Genomic DNA, 20,952 nt, shown 5'->3' on the forward strand with positions numbered 1-20,952 from the left:
ATGCTTTTCTCTCACCCAAATAAAGCAACATGATGGCATCACCACTGCTCTGGTGAGATGCAGTCAGCTACCAACAGAACCAGGGATGCTACAGATTTCTGAAGACAATGCAGAGCACCCAAAAGACTCTGCTCTCCACTGATGCAGACTTTTGTTGGGCACGGCCAGAGCCATTCCCACTGGGTTCTTGGAACTCAGGGCCCTGGCAGCAGCTGGGACAAGAGAAGCTGAAGGGTCTGACCATCAAATACCTTATTTCACTTTTGACTGGAAATAACAAATGTGGAGCCACACAGCTTCCTGTCTCACGAAGGCTGCACCTCAGGGCTTCCTCCCTTCCAGCCCCACATTTGCCCACACACACTCAGAATGCATCAGCCTCTCAGAATAATCAGGCTCTGGATTTGTCTAATCTGGGGTCTTGCCCTGCAGCTGCTCTGGCCTGGACAAGCACAGACCCTGTGCCAGAGGGGCTCAAACTGCTGCCCCAGAGAGCAGCAGCAAGGTCACAAGGAAAAGCAGGCTTGAAGCTGTGTGCTCCTCTCAAGGTCGCTGTCAGTTATTCTAGTCACAGAATAAATTTTTTCATTCCAGAGAGATTCTGTACTTTAACTCCTTTAGATGAGCAGGAACCTGGTGCTGGATTTGCTAAAACAGTTAAGGATGAAAACATCCAGACAGGTAACTAAGCAATTTGAGCAACCAAAGCAATGCTAACTGTGCTATTAAAACTATCACAAGACTGCTCAGAACATGCTCTGCTTTCTCAGTGCTTGGGGAAACAGACTGATTCTGCAGACATTATTTTGCTCATCTTGTCTCTCCTTCCTGTCAGGCAGCCCAACACACTCAGATTTGGGTCTCTCACAAATGTAGTTACAAATGTTAAACTGAAGCTCCGTGACTCCAAGACCCGTCAGAGCTCCTTTCCCACAGTGGGGTGGGGAGTTTTGTTTGTCTGTGTCATTTCCAGAAAAGTGATCTCAGAAAGACAAATATCAACTCTCTGCATTTGTCACAAGCCCCATTCCTGAGAACCACATTCAAAACAGGACTTTTTCACTCTGAAGTGAAAAACATCTCTTGGCATCATAAGAATTCAGATGGACTTCAAAGACAACATCAGAAACAAGACTAAATACAAGTGCAGAGCCCTAAGCCTTAGAAGCAAAGACTCAAATGCATAAATATCCATGGAGTTCCAGGATTCTACATAGTGATTTCAAGAAATTCAACATCAATCCTTAAAAGCATCAGTCACTCCCTTCTGTCACATCGCATTCACTACTGCACACTGGCTAGAAAATCCTGCTGCCAAGCTGATCCCCCCACTGCTGAGGGGTATTTTAAGCTATACTTAGCCAGGCTGTATTTTGCTACACAGGAGACTGACAAGTTCAAGAGTTTCACCAACCATTCTAAACATCTTAAAATGGATTAAAGAGGTGAAAAAGCCATTCATTCTCAGTTCCCTTTCATGGTGGTACCTGTGACAGACTATGACAGATAATAAAATACATGTAGTTCAAGTGTTAGGTGAAATTTGAGTGGGTTTAAGCCCTAGGAAAATGCCAGGTGAACTCACAGAGGAGTTGTTACAGACATGAGAAAGTCACTACTGTGTTCTCCAGATCACCCCTCTGAGGACTGTTTCTGCTCAAATCAATTCCTGCCCTCACAGGGACTCCTTGCCCAGCTGGGGCTGCAGATGAGTCACACGTGTTCCAAGTCTGGAGTGCTATAATAAAATTTAGTCCAACTGAAAACTGTACAGTAGCAATACAGACTGTTTACTGATTTACACCTTGACAATAATCACCACTGTGAAAATCATCCTGGAGCTGTGTACAAAAGATTATTTGAGTCAAGGAAATGTCGCATGGAAAATACTTGTGGCCAGAAATAAGGTCAGTAGTTTTCTCTGCAATCCCATCTAAAAAGAAAGTGAATTTACTGCTTTATGACACAGAATAGGTTTCTAGATTTTGAGTCCTCCTACGCAGGCAAATCTCCAGAGGAACCCACACAAGTCAAAGGGAATGAGAGGTCCTTTCGTGGCTCAGTGCACATGGCCACATTCACCAGGCAGAGACCCTGCCCCTGCATTCACTGCGATGTTACATCTTTATGGGCCATCAGGCCTTCCCCCCAAAGCGATTCAACAGCTGCTATCATTACTTGAAACTTCATGAACAAAGAGCCGAGCCTCTGTCAGCTACACAAGCGCTGGGTTTTGGGCTGCACGCAGCCTGCTGGGAGCCCCTTGTCAGTATGGAAACCTGCCACACAAGAGCCAGCTGGCAGAGAATCACAGAATCACTCAGGCTGGAAAAGGCCTCTAGGAGCATCACATCAAACCAGTAGGACAGCACTGCCAAGCCCACCACCAAAACACGTGTGACCCATGGTAAAGGCTCAAACCAGGATACTAAAACTGGAAAAACAGACAGGAAATAGGTTCCAAACATGCTTCAGTTGGGCTTACATCAAACACAGGCAGCGGACCGCTGTCCTTCAAAGAACATTTTTAACAACAATAACAATGTCACAGGGCAGATGTCCTAGCTGTGGACATCCTATTTACAAAACAAAAATCCTTACAGGCTTACATGAGCTGCCGGCTGAAAACAGTGTACACAACCTCGTGACTTTCAGCCTCCTCTGCCAGCGAAAAGCAGAAGTTCATGAAGGGGAAGGAAACGGGAGACAAGAAGAAGACAAAGAGCACCGCGCGTGGTGACAGCGCCGCGGCGCCGGAGCGCGGGGAGCGCCCGACATCCAGCGGCCGTGGGGCGGCCCCGGCACCCTGCCCCGGGGGGCTCCGGCACCCCCGGCCCGGGGCTCGGCAATGCCCTCCCCTCATCCCCGGGGCCAGGGCAGGGCTGCCAGGTGCTCACCACAGCCCGCCCAGCAGGTGACACCTGAACCTGCACTGGTGAGGTGGATGTGTGGGTTCCCTGACCATGGCAGGAGGATGGAGCTGGACGATATTTAAGGTCCCTTCCAACCTAAGCCATATTCTGGGGCTTTGGAAGTTCAAATGTCAAAATGCACAGACACCATCCATCAAGCACTTTGCGCCTCCTAGTCTAATTAACTAGACTCAGTCTTTAAGCCAGATATAAAACTCTTGAACCACCTGCAGAGTGTGTGCATACAGTCAGTTGATCTGATTCAGAGAGAAGCCAAGCCCCGTGTTTGCTGCGGCGCAGGCCGTGCCCCGGCGCTCGCCCTGGCCGCACTCCAGGGGCCGCCGTGCCCGAGAGGAGCAAGGCAGGAGCAGCAGGACAAGGGACGCAGGAGCCGTGTGCTCCTGAGCTCAGGGTGGGCTGGGTCTTCCGTCAAGTTGTAAGAGAAAACTTATTTGTGTATATTTGAAACGTGGACTGAACAGTTTGCCTGAGCATCCTGCACGCTGCAGCGTACAGAGCAGACACGCTGCCCCTGCCAGAGAACACCCTGACACGGAAAGCAAGTGCAAGCAAGTGCCCAGATGCAACTGGATACTGAAGTGGGGCCTCCCGGCTTGGTTTCTGTACAGCACCTGGGCATTACTTTAAAAAACACTGAAAAAGAAATACATCCAGATGGAAAAAAAGAAAAACCAAATCCCAAAACCAAGAAAACAAAACAACAACCAAAATACACAAGAGGGCAGCTCAGCATTACTGGCTTTAGAAGAAAACCTGCAAAAATAAACCCTCTGGAACCTTCCTCGATGGAGAGCAGATAACGAGATAGAGTAGCCAAGCTCGTCGTCTGAACCCCCAACTCATCCACTCCCCGGGGGCTGGGACGAGCAGAGCACTCATCAAATTACAGAGATCTGTCATCCTAAACCCTCGCTATCAAGTGACAGGGGATGCACCGAAACATCTGAAAGCGGTGCAGAAGGGCCCAGGGAAGCAGAGCCCCTGCAGCATCCTGCAGCCAGGGCTGGGCTGGCCGGGCGCCGGGGCTCCCTGCACGCCTGCGGCTGCGGCGCTCGGGAGCGGGCAGCGCCGCACGGGCAGCCGCGCCCCGCAGCCCCAGCATGCCGGCGCAGCAGAAGAAGCTGCTGTTCTGCACAGCCGGGGTGCTGAGCCTGGCCTGCGCGCTGGGCACGGCGGCGGCCGTGGGCAGCCAGCTCTGGGTGAGGGGCTCCATCCTCTGCAGCACCGGAGCGCTGCTCGTCAACGCCAGCGGCCCGGAGCTGCACAAGTTCATCGGCGACATCCAGTACGGGCTCTTCTCCGGGCAGCGAGTGCGGCAGTGCGGGCTCGGGGGCAGACCCTTCCAGTTCTCATGTGAGTACCGGCGGCGTTCGAGCTGCCCACACCCCCCTGCTGCCGGCGGGACAGGGCTGCCCCTCGCTCGGACACCGAGCCCCGCAGCCAAAGCAACGCTGCCCTTAGCGTGCGCTGATCTTCAGGGTCAATAACTTATTTCATGGTACTGATACAGCCTGCATAATGTCCTCAAGAACTAGTACTGCAGTTACACAGATAGCCACATTCCAAGAGATGTATGCTATTTCTTTAAAAAGAATATTTGGGGGGTTCAGTGAATCTCTGTCATCTTCCTCTGTGTGCCAGCATTACAACATTACCTCTGTGCTGTCAAAAAGAATGAACTAAACCAGCAAGAACCTCAGGACAGAGCTGGGGCACTGGCTGCTATTGAGAAACAAAGCAGCCCAAAAGTTTGCAATCTGTGGCACTAATTGGAAGAAGGGCTGGCTGGGGGAGGCTGTCTGGGGAATGCTGGCTGACTTGGTACCTGACACACAGAGTGTCAAAGTATTAGTAATGGCTTCACTTTACATTCACAGCCTATTAATATTCAAGGATAAGAAGATCAATAAGAAAATTATGAAGTGAGACACAATTGTATCCCGCAGCAGGCAGAACAGGCAGTAAAAGCAGCTGCTGTGTGTACAGTACCTCCCCTGAAGTTACTACAGCACACAGATCACAATCATTCTGCTACAACAGCACATGCAAATTGCTCATACTCCTGATCTAATGCAAGGGAAGGTTGCCAGACTAGGTACCAGAAATTATTTACTATATGACATCTTCCAAAAATAGTAAACCAAGTTAATTTGATATAGTATTAGTATTTGCTCTCTCTAAATTCCATCACTAGTCTGTTTATACCTCTGAAGTTCCCTGTTGATTGCTTTGTGCGCCATCCCAGGGTGCAGTTATTGCATCATGGCTGTATTTTCAGAGGGGTCTGTGCAATCCCAAGGATTTGCTTTACTGCTGTAGGTGACACCTATGATCCAGGGCTGGTCCAGCTGCCAGCAGCTCTGGGACTGACACTCAGGTTCAGTCAGTGACAGCTGTGAGGGGTCAGGAGCATTCACCTCAGAGAGCAGAGGACAAGGTGCTGATCCTGCTCCCTGGGGCTGCAGCAGCCCCCTCCCATCACCCCAGTACCTTGGAAGCTCAGCAGGAGCATTCCAGAAAACAGGACAAACTTCTAAAATACACAGCCATAGCTTATTGCACTTGCTGCACTTCAGCATGTCTGAGGAGAACAGACACAGAAAACAGGCTAAATGATTCAGTTCTGTGCTTGCTCCCATTAAGTGCTCACCTCTGACCACTGTATCTCTTTTAATTGTAATATGAATTTGCTCTGCCAGCAAACCCAGTTCAGCTGGGGAAAACTTCTGCTCCATTTGTTCCCACTCATTCCCATCAGTTTCTAGGTCAGTGGCTCATTTTCTAAAGGTCTCTGCCATGCACAGCACACATGGGTTCATTCAGGACCATGATGGAATGCTTTACTTTCAAGACAACATTGCTTCTGAAATTAATTTTTCCCAATACATCACATACAAAATGCTAATAACAGAACCAGCTGTAGACACAGGTGCCCAGGGGAAGATTCAATACCATGCCATAACTTGTTTTTTTAAACAAACCATACAAAATTGCATTATTAAATACAGAGTTTTGCATGTTTTCCCAAAGTATCCGATAGTGTCACAGGAACTAATGCTATTCCTTGTAGGAATCCTGCAGAGGCTATCACTGAAAGGGGCTCTGAGGTCTCCCTGGAGCTTCCCTTCCTCAGGCTGAGCACCCCCAGCTCTCCCAGCCTGGCCCCCTCCAGGCTCGCTCAGCAGCTCGGTGTTGTTTGGACCCTGGGGGCCCCGGGGCTGGGGGCAGCTCTGAGCAGAGCCCCACCTGAGCAGGGCAGAGGGGCAGAATCCCCCCTCCCTGCTGCTCACACTGTGGCTCAGCCCAGGGCAGGGCAGGTTGTGGGTGCCAGAGCCCGTGGCCAAAGCACGAGGAGCTTCTCATCCCCCAGCATCCCTCGTCCTTCTCCTGGGGCAGCTCCCAGCACCAGCCTGGGTTTGTGCAGGGATTGCCCTGGCCCACATGCAGCACCTTGCACTGGGCCTGGCTGAACTTCATGAGTTCTGTAGACGTTTGTTTTGTTAATTTCCCTTTCATTTAGGGAGATAAATGGACTTGATACCCCCTTACCTGCTGCCCTGTGCTCCTGCATGGAGCTGCAGAGCAGTTTGCTGGTACAGAATTTACAGGGAGGAGTAATTGATGTGAGGCTGTTTTGCTCTCCACACTTTACAGCAAAACAGCACCAGGCATTATTACCTCACTTTAGTCATGCCCCCATAGATCAGGAGCAGTAAAGTCTATTTCACAGTTCCTTCTATAACATTTCTTTTTTGCCAAACAAACAGGAATTTTTAGAAATCATTCTCCCTTGCTCTCTGTATGTCTATCTCTGTGTCCTAGACAAACACGACCCAATCTGAAACAGTAGGTTAAAATCTGCATAAAAACATTTAGAATAAATTATTCCTGAATTTGTGCATCCACAATCAGAGCATAATTTCCTTTCCCACGTCAAAAACCTTTGTGGGATCTCATGAACACAAATGAAAAAAGTCTAAAGAAAGATTTATTGTCCCAGTTCCAGAGAAGAGGGGATGGTCAAGCCTTCAGCCAAGGGAGATCAGCCCTGTAACACTGGCACTGGAAGGGACCTCAGGGACACCTTGTGCCAGACCTGCCTCCTCAAACACAGCTTCCTGGTTTGTCCCCAAAAGATGCTCTTCACTTTAAGGACCAAATAGCACCCTCAGGAAGGGGAGGAGAGGCTTTCCTTAGAACTAATCTCTCTCCCTCCTGGCCAGCCTATGCTTCTGAGTTCCACAGAATTTTTCTGCCTCCAAACATCCATGAAAAACCATTTCTAGTGAATTATTTCATCTAGTTGCATTTAGAAGAGCAGGATCAAAACAATTATCACAAACGAGCAGGAACCCCCGGCCTGACATCAGAGACAACTTTGCCTAATGTGTATAATGATGCTGTGTTTGTTTTGTTTTCAGTTTTTCCAGATTTGCTCAGAATTATCCCTGCAAGTATCCACGTCAGTGTCATTCTCTTTTGTACAGTACTGATTGTCTTTGCCCTGGTGGGAGCAGGGTTCTTCATGCTCAACGCCTTTGGCAGCCCCTACGAGACGCTGCACGGCCCCGTGGGGCTGTACCTGTGGAGCTTCATCTCCTGTGAGTCCCCAGCCCGGGCACAGCCCAGCATCACCCACTGCTCAGCAGAGGAGGGCAGGCTAAACTGTGGCTGCTTTGGCTCTAAACTGGCAAAAGCGAGCCAGGCAGGAAGGCGTGTGACTCTGCCACATCAAGACACCCGTTTTCCAAATTGAAGTTGGGAGATAAACTGGGGAAATCCCCCACGAGGGTGGGTGGCAGGGTGGGAATGGGCAAGCAGCTGCAGGAGCCATGGCAGAAGGCCCCAGGGACCCAGAGCTGGGGTGGCATCACTGACAGCCCACACACAGTCAGAACCAGGAGCCACCCCAGAGCAGGAAAAGGGGGGAGAAAACAACCTAAATATGCCAGTGATGCAGCTGGTTCCACAACAGGAGGGTTCCAGACAGTGTGAGCAAGGCCAGCACACGGAGCAGCACAGCCTTGCCAAGGTCAGGAGAGCTGAGCAGGCAGAGGCTGGCAGCAGCTCATGGCTCTTCTCTCTGAGAAGAACCACTGCCACGCAGGGAAAACAGCCACACACCTGTTCCCTGGGCTGCTGGCTTGGCTGACAGGCAGATTTACCCTGACTTTACAAGGTATTACACATTACAACCATAATTTAACAAAGGACTTCAGTGCAAGTTTATGTTCAGGCACGCAGAGAGCTCCCCTGTGCTCAATGGGACAATGAGCAACTTAAAGCTGAGCGTGAACACACACTTCACTAGCTCAGGGCAGTAAAGCAGCCGTGCTAAATATTCCTGGTCCTGAGCCAAACTCAATTAGAAAAGCTTACCCATTTCAGTAGCCATTGGCTTGGATTCCAAAAGTAATCCCTGTTAAAGCTGTGTGGCCATGCAAACATTCTCCCTGTGGTGCTGGGCTGCAGCATACATCATGCAGCACAGCTGAGGGATTGCTGAGGTAATGAGCATCTCCCCCTCCCTTTCAGGTTCCTGTGGTTGCCTCATCATGATTCTCTTCTCCTCAGAGGTGAAGATCCACCACCTTTCAGAGAAAATTGCTAATTTCAAAGAGGGAACTTTTACATTCAAAACTCACAGTGAGCAGTTTGCAAATTCCTTCTGGACCATCCTGGTTTGCTCCCTGGTGCACTTCCTCAATGCCCTGCTAATCCGATTTGCTGGATTTGAATTTCCCTTTTCAAAATCAAAAGAGTCAGGGACAATCACAGGAGCGGTTGACTTGATGTATTAAAATAATGGGATTTAAGAACATTTCAAGCAAAGAAATTTGTCACTATTGCATCAACAACCACCAGATGTACCAACTTGTGATTGATTGCTGTAGAGGAGGTTAAAAAAGGGAAGTTTCAACTAAGTGTTAATGTGGTGTAAGCAGTGAACAAAAGAAGATGTGCTGTATGGTAATGTCTGTATGGAAAAGCCCTCTTTCCTGGGATAAGGTCTTATTTAGACATTTTTTCCTATAAACTGTTTTAAAAGTGGCTGGTATGAAGAAAAATAGAAACCTCAGTAGGATTGCACTGAATCTGGCAAGTCCAATCAATGGGTTGCAGTAGAAGCACACACTCACCAGCAGCAGCTCTGCCTTCAGCCCTGGAGAAGGCAAGGATGCAGCCGTGACCACAGCAGAGCAGCAGGGCCAAGGACACCCAGCAAGAGACAAGACAATGTCCAGGCTCTGCCCCAACACCCCTCAGACTCCAGCACAACTGCAGTGCTCAGAGGGCACAACCCAAACACCTGCACTTTGATCTGCCCTCACATGCATGGCAACAGCATCATTTCTCTCCATGAAACTCTCTGGGTTTTTTCCTTTTAACAAACCAAACTGTGCTCCAAATCCAACGTCCTGGGAGCCCTCATTTCCCCAGCAGTTGCTGCAGCCTGGTGACAAAGCTGACACAGCACAGCAGATACAGGGGAGATGCCATGTGCTTCTGCTTGCCTGAGGGAGGCAGCCAGGCTTGGCAGTGCTGAGCAAACCCTCTGCAGCTCATCAGGCAAAGAGCATTTCCCAGGGCAGAGCCACAGGAGTGAGCCCAGGCACCTCCACCTTCCACTGCCCCCTCCAGAGACCAGCCCTGCAAATTCTCATCAAACAATACCAATAAACCCACCAGAACCCCTGGTGAAGGGCAGCAATAGCACAGCAGACAGGCTCCCCTGCAGGATGCAGCTCAGCAGGGACTGAGGAACAAACATGGGAGGATCTGGCGTGGGAAGCCAGAACAGATGGACACATCAGCCCTCGCCCCTGGACACCCCCAAGTCAGCTAAAGCACAAGATGCTTCCCCAGGCAGAGCATCACACCACCAAACACTGGCTCTGAGGGGTTACCTGGGTGCCTTGGAGACGAGCTGCTCCTCACAGGACACAGAAGCAGCCCTCAGAACAAACAGAGGCAGAGAGCCCCTGCCCCATTTATCTGCAGGGGCTGTGCCCAGCTGCGGGTGAGGAGCAATCCCTGCCAGCTGGAGCGAGGAGCAATCCCTGCCAGCATCCACCCAGTGCCCGGGCACAGATCAGACCCAGGTACCAGGTATCACAGCCCTCTGCTCTGCAGGATCTACCAGCTCACAAGGCCTTACTGACTTTGATGTCATTTTTTGTATTTTTACTGAGAAAGGCAAAACACTGCTGGGTTGTTGCAAAGGTTTGTCAGCTGTGTCTTTCCCAAGGTAGCTCTGCCTCCGCATTTCCCTGGATTTTATCAACGTGGAAGAGCTTCTGCAAGTCAGCACAACTCCCAGCTTTTTTCATCATTTTCTTCATAAACTATATGCATATTCCTCCTAATGTTAATATATGTTCTTAAAGCATAATTTGTGTTGCATCTCATGATATTGTTTATTACACAGCAAACCCAAACATATTCCTTTACTGTGCAGACAAGAGCAGCCCCAAGCTGGGGTCTGGGAGTCCTCACAGGGGTCCCTGTGCCCAAAGCCAGGCCTGACCACCCCCAGATCCCACCCCGCACCCGAGCATCATCCCAGCTATTCTTAAGGCAAACAACAACTTCTTACCAGCAAAATAAAATGAAGACAATGTTTGTGGGTTTTACAGGCCAGAAGAGCAGGTATGGTCTGCCCAGTGCAAACTGTGAGGGAGCCCCAGCACAGACCCTGAGGGAACCCCAGGAAGGACCCCGGGGGAGCCCCAGTATGGACCCTGGACCTCCTTGCATCCAGGAAAATGCCCCTGCTCCTGCCCCGTGCTGGAAAATAACCCCCGCTCCCGCCCCAGTTTGGGAAACAGCCCCATTCCTGCCCCGTGCTGGAAAATGCCCCCTCTCCTGCCCCCACTCCCGGCGGCCGCAGTGCCCCCGAGCAGCCGCTCCTGCGGCATTAAACATTGATGCTGCCGGGCTCTCCTGTCACTCCGCCGCGGGGCGGGAGGGGGTCGGTGCCTGCGAGCAGCGAGGGCAGAGCGGCTCCGCAGCGGCCCCGGGAGCCGCGGCTGCCATGGGTGAGCGGGGGGCCGGGCACGCTGCGCCCACCCCGCTGGAGGAGATCGCCAGCAGAATCTCTGAGCTGAGCAAATGGAGAGAAATCTTCAGCTTCCGTGGGTAGGAATTTTATTCTGCTTCTTTAACACCGTTTTAATTCCAGGTGGTTATTTACTGCAATTTTTCAAGTTATGTTTTATTACAAAACTTACGTGACAATGACATAAGGTCCTCGTGTACCCAGTAACATAAATGCTGCAGGTCTTACTCTTCCTTTGTTCTGGGGTTCTCGTCTGGCTGGACTCCAGTTTCTCCACATGCTAGTAATACCTCTGTTGGGTGTTTTCATTTGTACTTTATTTTATGCTTTCAGCTTGGAAATCAACAGCACCACTCATCAGGTAACTCCTTTTCCAAAGGTAATATTTACTGTTTGTTTGGTGAGTTTTGGGCTGTCCTTAGATGGCACACTGAGGAGGTCACACGTCCATACCTGCAGCCCAGGTGTCTATGGAGATTCATTTCTCATGCTGCTTCTTTGAGAAACAGAGTTCAGATATTTTGAAGTCAAAGGGGCAGACCAGCCCTACACTTGGTTAACCTTTCCATCAAAAACTAACGGTTTTCAAGGAGAGTTTTAGAAAACAAACAAAGATCTCTAAAATGTAAGTATTTGGAAAGCCTGCTGTGCCCTTAGGTTGGGAGACACTGAAGGGTATTCCCTGTAATTCAGACAAACACAGCACTATTACCTGCTGCAGTCATCAGCTCGGAGGGATGTCTTGGGAATGTCTGAAAACAGCTGGAAATCAAGGGCACCCCCGTTCCAGGGCAGCCCGTGCCCCCCAGCCCCCTGCCAGCCCAGGCGCTGGGTGGTGGAGCAGCAGCCCGGGGGGTGCCCGGGGGGCACGCTGGGTGGTGGAGCAGCAGCAGCCCGGGGGATGCCCGGGGGGCACGCTGGGTGGTGGAGCAGCAGCCCGGGGGATGCCCGGGGGGCACGCTGGGTGGTGGAGCAGCAGCAGCCCGGGGGATGCCCGGGGGGCACGCTGGGGGGTGGAGCAGCAGCCCGGGGGATGCCCGGGGGGCACGCTGGGTGGTGGAGCAGCAGCCCGGGGGATGCCCGGGGGGCACGCAGGGTGGTGGAGCAGCAGCCCGGGGGATGCCCGGGGGGCACGCTGGGTGGTGGAGCAGCAGCCCGGGGGTGCCCGGGGGGCACGCTGGGTGGTGGAGCAGCAGCAGCCCGGGGGATGCCCGGGGGGCACGCTGGGTGGTGGAGCAGCAGCCCGGGGGATGCCCGGGGGGCACGCAGGGTGGTGGAGCAGCAGCAGCCCGGGGGTGCCCTGCCTGCTCCTCTCCCTGCAGCAAGGACGGAGCAGCGCTGGCCGCGGACCGCCCGGAGCCGGGGAGTCCCCGGGGTCACAGCCCCCCTCCACCGTCCCCCAGCCCCTCCTGCTCCCTCAGGGCCTGGGCGGCCTCCCCATCTCCCCGGACATGGCCATGGTGAGCTGCCTGCTGAATTAAGTATGAGCTGTAATTGAATCTCCTGAAGGGAAAGAGACTGGGGAGCCTTTCCAGGTGCTCTGACTGCAGGCTTCAGCCTGCTGTCAGCTGAACAGGGTGTGGAATGGGGATGGATTATATAGGAGACTCTTAACAAACATGGCTGGAATGCAACCTTAAAGCTGATACACAATAATTCTCAGGAGAGAGCCACTCAAATGACAACAGGCAATGCTACCCTACGCTTGGGGGCTACCCTGACAAACACCCTCAGGATCATGGAATCTTAGAACTGTTTGGCTTGGAAAGGGCTTTAACACCATCAGTGAGGGATTTCAGCTCCTGCTGAGTGCCTGGCCCCAAAAGCACTGCTGCCAGGTGCTGTTGTCCAGCAGCTTGGCAGATCTGCAGGCAATGGCAGGATAGGCCCCGGTGCAATCTTCTCCAAAATGTGCACCATACCCGAATGTAAATTATTAGACACTACAACCAAGCTTCACCAGAGTGGCTGAGTGCCGTGTGAAGTCCCTGCACCTAGCTCAAACATCACCTTTGCTCCGAAGCTGTGAGGCCTGGCTCTAGGCAGGTGCTGTGCCGCCGCTCCGGCTGAGGGCACGCACGGCACCTGCACCCCGGGAGCCCTGATGGGACAGACCCTCGTCCAGGACGAGAGCTCTGACCCCGGCCCCTCTGCCTCCTCTTCCACAGAGGCTGCAGCAGCTGCTCTTCAGGAGCACGGCCCCCCTCTTCAGCTGCGAGTGGGCAGCAGCACACTTCAGGTTCCACCCGCCGCACTCCCATCTGGCCTACGCGCTGCAGGCAGGAAAGGTAAAAGTGTCACACGGCGCCTGCCACCAGCTGCCTGCTGCCACAGACACACTGGGAGCTGGCAGCGGGGCAGGGGCCTCAGCAGCACACACACCTGTACCCCGTACACCTGCACCCCACAGACCTGCACCCCACAGACCTGCACCCCACACACCTGCACCCCACACACCTGTACTCTGCACACCTGTACTCTGCACACCTGTACTTTGCACACCTGCACCCCACACACCTCCTCAGGAGAGATGCAGCAGGTTGCAAAAAGCCTGTATCTTTTCTGAGAACTAGACTTACCTGATTATTCCTGCTCCACCTAGACATCCAACAAGTGAAGTCACCTAGACTATCATTTTCTGAGATGGAGGTTTTCTTCTTCCTTATTTACCATAACAATGCTGCACCCAAGAAAGCAGAAGGCCAAGATACACACTGGAATTGTAAATCTCCCCACCTTGTCCGGAGGCTGGAACGCTGGCTACAGCCACGGGTGCCACTCCTTGCATTCCAGAGCTCGGTGCTCACAGAGGGGGCACAGCCCTGGTGGGTGCCAGCACGGTGGGGAGCGGGCACAGGCACTCCTGTGTGCAGCCTCACATCAGCCCTGGGCTGCCCCAGCACCTCTGCCCCTTTGCTGTGAGGCCGGAGGGACAAAAAACAAACCTTGGGGCTTCCCAGAGGTCCCTGGAGCTGGGGGCTATTCCCTGGGACAGAGGAGGAAGGGCACCCACCCACAGGATCCCTGCTGCCCCTGCGCATGGCCAGGGCTACCCTGCAGCTTCTTCTCCATAAGGGCTTCTTGTTGTCCCCCTGGCCAGGGACTGCTGGGTGTAACAAGTGCTCGTTCAGACTCCTCAGATGGCAGGGGCTGTTTTTCTGTTCCTAGGGAGGAACAAGAGCCATTCTGGTGGCTGTACAAGCACACATCATCACATACCTGCTCTTCACAAGAGAGACAGAATGTACTCACCTGGATAGGTACGTTGCTGGGCCTCCTGGGACACATGAAAATAATTTCCATGCATTGCTTGGTCAGTGCCAGCCTCAGGCAAACCAGATCCAGGTTCAGGTGGGGATATGCACTGGGAGAGAAACCTTGGCTGACCCCCTGGCAAGGCTTCTTCCCACCAAATCCTCTGATTTTGGGACAGTGCATGTGTCCCCTGCTCTGTGGTGTCACAGTCACAGTCTCTGGTTTCCCCCGGCACAGGCTGTGCCGGCTTGGGTGCTGGGAGCAGGGACAGGCACTGGCCACGGCCCTGGCAGAGACCCTGTGGGCAGCAGGAGGAGGTGGCAGAGCTGTTGTGTGCCTCATCACTGCCCCTATCACCACGATGCCACGTGAAGGCTACAGAGCCAGCAGCTTCACGGAGAGAGTGAGTATGGAACTGTCTTCTGCCAATGGGATTTTCCTAGAGATACCTTTGGCCTGAAACACAGAATCTCCTGCACCTGCTGCCCCACTTACGTTGCCCTACAAACAGGGACCACCCCAGACCCAGGTCTTGCTGTGGCCCATGATACATCCACCTCCCCTTCACCAAAGCCCATTTTCCTTCTCCTGCAGACAGGACAGTCCTGTCAACACAAAGCTGCTCCCCTGACTCCCTGCACAGTGCCTGAGCCCACAGCTGGGGAAGGGGAAGAACAAACCTTTACACTGTTCTTTCACTTGACTAACAGAACCATAAGATTCAAAAGCTCAGCTTTTTGGTATAATTCATGTCTCCTTTTCACCACCCTCGTGGCGCCCATGCCCAACAGATCCAGATGTTCGAGTTCTCGGAGAAAGCTGCTGCTCAGGAGTTCATCTCTGATCATATAAACTGTGTAAGTGGGGATAACTGCTCTATCCAAGTTATTTTCTTGCTAAATTACATCTTATTTCCCATTCTAATTGGGCATTTTGGACACAGCAGTGTTAACATCATCAGGTCATTCACACAGTTAATGGACAGTTAGTTCATTTCTAGCCTTTCCTATGGGAAGGAATTCTGCTCCCATGTAAACCCCTGTGACTTTACCCATTATTCCAGCTCTTTCAGCCCACAAACACTGGGTAAACAGGGCAGCATTTTGTACATCATTCAGAGATGTGATTCCTTGCAGCCTCAGCAAAAATATGGGAAAAATTGTACAAAACCCGTTTAGCAAATAACTGGAAGTTTCTTCTTTTTTTACCTGATCCTATTAAACAAAATTAGTTACAAAATCTTCCAGGAATAACACCTTACTCATCTAACTCAACACACGCACCTAGGGCTGTATTGAAGCAGAGGAATTGTTTTAATTAAATATGATTTACAGGCCATGATTCCTCCTCTGTGATGCCTTATTTCTTTTTTCAGTTCAAAGGTGAAGGAAGCCATGGAGTGATCCTATTTTTATACAGTTTACTTTTCTCTAGGACACTTGAAAGGTATATTTTGCTTTCTAAACATTTTCCTGTAGTTTGGGAAAAGCCTTTTCCTTCCCTCCCATTTGTGTTGGCCAGGCAGGGAGGTACAGTGTTGCCTCTGGCACAGGCCCAGTGCTGCCCTGATGATCTCTGCTTGGCCACGCAGGGTCCAAGAGGATTTGGGTGACACAGCTCCTCTGCTGAACATCAGTTCTGGAAACATCACCTGTACAGAGGTAGGATCACATGTCTCAGGCGTTCTGGTTTTATTATTCCCACATCCAATTTAGGAAAAAATTATCACTTGGTAATTAATCCAAAGAAAAAAGAAGCCTAAGTTCATAAAAAATATTTTGCTATTTTAATCATGACTGTGAACTTTAAAAACAGGTGATGATGATGATGATGATGATGATGATGATAGTAGCAATAATTTCTAAAATGCCACTGGCAGCCTGGCATTCCCCTTCTTGTGACAGACGCGACAGGGCCGGGAGCAGGCCATCGCCTGCCCGGGGCGTTTGCCCGTGTCCCCAGGTGTGACCGGGCTGTTTCCCGCAGGCCGTGCTCAGCCTGCTCCTGACGGGACGGGCGAGCCCGGGGCAGCTCGGCGGCGGCTGGGAGCCGGAGCAGGGCGCGGGGGACGGCGGTGGCGAGGCGCCGTGGCCGCGGGGCCCCGTGGGCTTCCTGCGCTGGGAGCGGGCAGCGCTGGAGCGGCAGGTGAGCGCAGGGGCAGCCCACGGCCAGCGGGACCCCGGCACAGCCCAGGCTCCTGGCAAGCGTCCCCTGCCAGGTGAGCCCCGCGCTGAGGACGCCCCGGCTGCCCGTGTGGCTGTGCAGCCTCTCGGGCAGGCACAGCGTGCTCTTCGGCACCGACAGCCGGCTGCTCTCCGACTGGAAAGCCGAGAGAACTTTCCACCTCTACTTCTACAGTGGGCAGCAGGAGCAGACCCAAACTGCCCACCTGACGATAGGTACGGACACAGATTTACCAGGGACTGAGGTATGGACATCACAGACAACTCCTTCCTGTGTTAAATACTCAATACAAAGTTTAAACACACCAGGAAGCTGGAGTGTTTCATGATTAGTTCAAAATTTATAATAACATTCTCTTCAGCTGCCGGGTGTTACCCCACCCAGCCCTCAAGCCCCATGCCGCTGCTCGCTCACTCCCCCACCCGCAGCATCAGGGAGGGGATTGGAAGGGTAGAGGCTAAAGAACTTGTGGGTTGAGATAGAGACAGGGTCATAAGAACAGCAAAAGCCACACACACAAGCCAAGGAAAATAAAGAATGAATTCACTTCCTCCTAGGCAGGCAGGTGTTGCAGGGCCCCATCACACACAGCAGTGACTTGGGAAGACAAACACCATACTCAAAAGTCCTTTCTCTTCCTTCCCCCAAGGTCATACACTGAGCATGATGTCACAGGGTCTGGAACACCCTTTGATCATTTTGGGCCCTCTGTCCTGGCTGTGTCTTCTCCCAGCCTGCCGTGCACTCCCAACTTCCTCACCAGTGTGGCAGTAGGTGGGAGCAAAAAGGCCTTGGCTATGGGGGCACTGCCCAGGAGTTACAAAATCACCTCTGTATAACCAACCCTGTGTTCAGCACAAAGCCAAAACACAGCTCCCTACCAGACGCAGGGAAGGCAATGAATTCTATCCAATACAAAACCTGCACACCGAGCTGGCACAGCGAGCTGGCACGCAGCAGGGGCACCTGCCTGGCTGACTGAGGCTGAGGTCTGTCTTCCTGCTCAGCACCAGGTGCCACCACGACCCTCGTGTTCCCCACCGAGTTTCATTTCCCCTCAGGAGGGATGAACTGCTCCTGTAGCAACACTTGCGTTGTGAATCAGGTTTTGTGCGTGGGGTGCAAGGTTCTTGTGTCTCTGCTGCTGTGCATCACTTACCTTCCCCACTGAGTGCCTCCTTCCTTGCTCTTCTTTCACTGCAGCATTTAAAGCAAAGTCAGAATCTTGAAACTAAAGGGTAAATCTGCAGGGAAGCAGAGCGATTTGAGATCAACCGTCTCGATACCTGGTGTAGCCACAGATATTATCAGAGCATCTGCCCAGAAAAGCAATATGCAAACACACCGTGCAAGGAGCCCAGAGCTGCACTCAGAGCACCGGAATTTCCCGGGGGGCCCACGGTGCAGGGGCAGTCCCCAGCCCGGCAGGCCCTGCTCACCCTCTCCCCGCTCCCTAGGGCAGGACAGCAGCACATCTACACCAATACAGCTGCAGAGGCTTCTGCTTTTAGCTCTGTCACTGAAGCCTTTTGAGTGGGGTTGGGTTTTAAAGCTTTTTTTTAGACATTTATTTTTCACTTCCTCTTCAGACACTCATTCGCATCACTGGGAAGAGGCTCAGAGAGAAGGCCCCTGCAGCCCGGGGAGGAGGCGCCCAGCCCTGGAGATGGCAATCCGGACCAAGTGGGCAGGTGCGACCGTCAGCTGGAACGGGACAGACCCCTTCTTCTGAGGAGGGAGCAGCATGGAACCCTGCTCCTGAAGAGTACTGGCATCTCCCACACACTACCAGCTGCACCGGTCACTGCAGTCTGGAGGACAAAAAGCTCTCTCCCCAGTCAAACAGCCTTTGGTGCATTGAAGGGACTCCTTGTCCATAAGGCATCACTGCAGAAGCGTGCACTGCAGGAACAGCGACTTGCAACCCTGTCCCACTGCACGCCTCTTCCAGGTGGTAGGATGCAGGTTCTCCTGGTCCCCACAACAGCTGGCAGGAAAAGGAAAGAGTCAAGCCCTGGCACAGCTGCCATGGCAGTAGTGGAGTCTCCATCCCTGGAGGGGCTTAAAAGCTGTGCAGATGTGGGATTTGGGAACATGGTTTAGTGGTGGCCTTGGCAGTACTGGGGTAATGGTTGGACTCACTGGGTCTTAGAGGGCTTTGTCAACCCAAACTGCTCTGGGGTTCTGTGAGTCAGTGATTTTACTGCCTTTGCCAAATCCTGGCACCCTACATTCACCTGACAAGCATGGGCAGGGCATATTGCTTCTAGCTGACAGAAACCACTGTCCACTTCCTTTTTCATTGTCATTACTCAAAACGACCTTTAAGTCACACCCTTACTGTGTTGCTAACAACAATTGAGAACAATAAACCTTCTGCAAGTGATCCAGAAACTTGGTTCCGATTTATTGAATTTTACAAAAAACAAAAAGAAGCTGCGGCACCCAGCCAGGGATGATGCTGGGCCGGGATGAGGAGATGCTGGTTACAGCTGACGCAGGGTCTGCGACCGCACTGCGGGGCCGCGGCTCAGCCCCAGCGCTGCGGGCCCCGGGCACCACAGCCGCCGCCGCACCGGGACAGGGGCCAGGGCCGCTGAGGGGCACGGGCCCGCCTGCACGGTCCCGGTGAGGGACACGGTCTCGGTGAAAGGACACAGTCCCGCTGAGGGGCTGACAGGACACGGTCCCGCTGAGGGGACACGGTGAAGGTGCCACTGAGGAGACACGGTCCCGCTGAGCGGACACGGTGCCGCTGAAGGGACACGGCGCCAGTGAAGGGACACGGTCCCGCTGAGGGGCTGACAGGACATGGTCCCGGTGAGGGGATACGATGCCGGTAAAGGGACACGGTCCCGCTGAGGAGACACGGTCCCGTGTCGGAACTCAGGACATCCCTCTGGGAGTCCGGAGTTTCCTGGGACCCTTGCCAGGGGGCTCGGAGACCCTGGCACACAGCCCAGAACACCAGTGGGTTCGATTATGAACCACGAAATAACTTGTCACCTTTATAGAAAGAGATAAAAGCCACAATAGTGTAAATAGTGTAAGAATAAATAATTACAGAGTCTAAATGTAGGTTTTAAGATTTTTGGTATAGGGGTTTCTAGAGACAAGATGGAGAGATTTAGGCGTGTCTAGCCTTTCTTCTTCTTCTCTACCTCCATCTTGTCTGGTGATGTTGGCACTTTTAAATTAGTCTAAAGTAGAAACTCACTGTCTAATATAGATGATAGGTATTAGAAAATAACTGTAAATATTGTACACGTAGTTTGTAGTATATAAAGATAACACCGCCCTAGAGGAGGGGGGAGTGCCTCTGGCTGTCCTGCCAAACAGATCTCAGCTAGACAAGGAGAAAGAACTTTATAGATAAGATGCAATAAACAATCTTGAGACCGAAAAAATGAAGAGCCCTGACTTTTTCTTCAAGCACCGGGCTGAGAAAAGAAACTTTAGAACTTTAGTCGAAGTCACTCTGACCAGCTAGAAAGACAGCCCCCGGCAACTGGCGTTCCCTGGGTGGGCTCGAAGAAAGACACGGTAACTGGCGTTCCCTGTGTGAGCTCGAAGAGAGATTACGACAACTGGCGTCCCTGGGTGGGCTCGAAGAGAGATTGCGGCAACTGGCGTCCCTGGCTTGGCTGCAAGAAAGACCCGGCATTTGGCATTCCCAGGTGGGCTGCAAGAGCTGGGCGGCAAGAGAACAACCCGGATGGGCGGAAAGAGAGACGGCTGCAAGAGATGGGCTGCAAAAGAGAGACCACGACACGTTGGGCAGCAAGAAAGCACCCAGGTGGGCAGTTGGCAGGCAGCCACGCCACCAGACATCAGCCGCTGAAACACAGCCCGTGAAGAGAACAAAAAAGGACAAGGAAAAGAAGCAGGCACTCCCAAAAAGAAAAAAAAAAGAAAAAAAAAAGAGAAAAAGAAAAAAAGAAAAAAAAAAAGAAAAAGAAAAAAAAATCCACACAAAAGATCCAAAATTCAACTTCTGCTAAACAGACTCGCATCCAGATCTGACGGGGGGGCCAGTGACCAAGGCGACCTCCAGACAGACCTTACAAATGATTCAGCTTTTAGTAAGAAAGTTGAGATTTGAGAACATAGAGGGGACATGCTCTCAAGAACAGTTAAAGATTTTGTCAGCCTTACAAGGTCTAGCAGCCACACAACTTGTGAAAATCTCTGAAAAAAAGTAAAACGGCCTTGAAGCTTTTATCCCCAGCAAAGATCATGTTAGAGGCAATTACGGCAAGATCCCGGAGTAGAGCTAAAAAGTCATTAATTGTGAATCCCACAGGGGCGAGGAGAAGAGAACAAAGCTCAAAGCAGAGATTGTCTCTAGTCCCAACCAGCCCTAAAGAAGTAGCTCCCGATGAGAGGGAGCAGAGAAGTAGCTCCCGATGAGAGGGAGCGGAGAAGTAGCTCCCGATGAGAAAGAGCGAGAAATAGCTCCCGATGAAAGGGAGCGAGAAATAGCTCCCGATGAGAGGGAGCAAAAAATAACTCCCGATGAAA

The 20,952-nt window shown here is 52.1% G+C and overlaps 2 protein-coding genes across 2 annotated transcripts; both read left to right on the top strand.

Annotated features, from left to right (window-relative positions):
• Positions 1 to 3,920: 3,920 nt before the first annotated feature.
• On the top strand, positions 3,921 to 10,345 carry CLRN1 (clarin 1). Its single transcript, XM_059855936.1, has 3 exons — positions 3,921 to 4,286; positions 7,355 to 7,534; positions 8,469 to 10,345. The coding sequence occupies exons 1-3, from the start codon at positions 4,034 to 4,036 to the stop codon at positions 8,732 to 8,734; spliced, it is 699 nt and encodes a 232-aa protein (XP_059711919.1). The 5' UTR covers positions 3,921 to 4,033; the 3' UTR covers positions 8,735 to 10,345.
• Positions 10,346 to 10,968: 623 nt separating this feature from the next.
• Positions 10,969 to 18,183, top strand: MINDY4B (MINDY family member 4B). Its single transcript, XM_059854882.1, has 12 exons — positions 10,969 to 11,072; positions 11,326 to 11,353; positions 12,315 to 12,452; positions 13,161 to 13,280; positions 14,161 to 14,236; positions 14,457 to 14,650; positions 15,039 to 15,104; positions 15,623 to 15,693; positions 15,839 to 15,908; positions 16,234 to 16,321; positions 16,398 to 16,646; positions 18,021 to 18,183. The coding sequence occupies exons 1-12, from the start codon at positions 10,969 to 10,971 to the stop codon at positions 18,161 to 18,163; spliced, it is 1,347 nt and encodes a 448-aa protein (XP_059710865.1). The 3' UTR covers positions 18,164 to 18,183.
• The last annotated feature ends 2,769 nt before the right edge of the window (positions 18,184 to 20,952 follow it).

Source organism: Haemorhous mexicanus, chromosome 10 (assembly GCF_027477595.1).
Source record: "Haemorhous mexicanus isolate bHaeMex1 chromosome 10, bHaeMex1.pri, whole genome shotgun sequence".
Taxonomy (NCBI): Eukaryota; Metazoa; Chordata; class Aves; order Passeriformes; family Fringillidae; genus Haemorhous; species Haemorhous mexicanus.

Coding starts and splice junctions, on each gene's coding strand:
- CLRN1 (XM_059855936.1), top strand. CDS start 4,034: ATGCCGGCGCAGCAGAAGAAGCTGCTGTTCTGCACAGCCGGGGTGCTG. Junction 4,287..7,354: donor CAGACCCTTCCAGTTCTCAT/GTGAGTACCGGC, acceptor TTTTGTTTTCAG/TTTTTCCAGATTTGCTCAGA. Junction 7,535..8,468: donor CCTGTGGAGCTTCATCTCCT/GTGAGTCCCCAG, acceptor CCTCCCTTTCAG/GTTCCTGTGGTTGCCTCATC.
- MINDY4B (XM_059854882.1), top strand. CDS start 10,969: ATGGGTGAGCGGGGGGCCGGGCACGCTGCGCCCACCCCGCTGGAGGAG. Junction 13,281..14,160: donor ACGCGCTGCAGGCAGGAAAG/GTAAAAGTGTCA, acceptor TTCTGTTCCTAG/GGAGGAACAAGAGCCATTCT. Junction 16,322..16,397: donor GCAGGGCGCGGGGGACGGCG/GTGGCGAGGCGC, acceptor GCGGCAGGTGAG/CGCAGGGGCAGCCCACGGCC.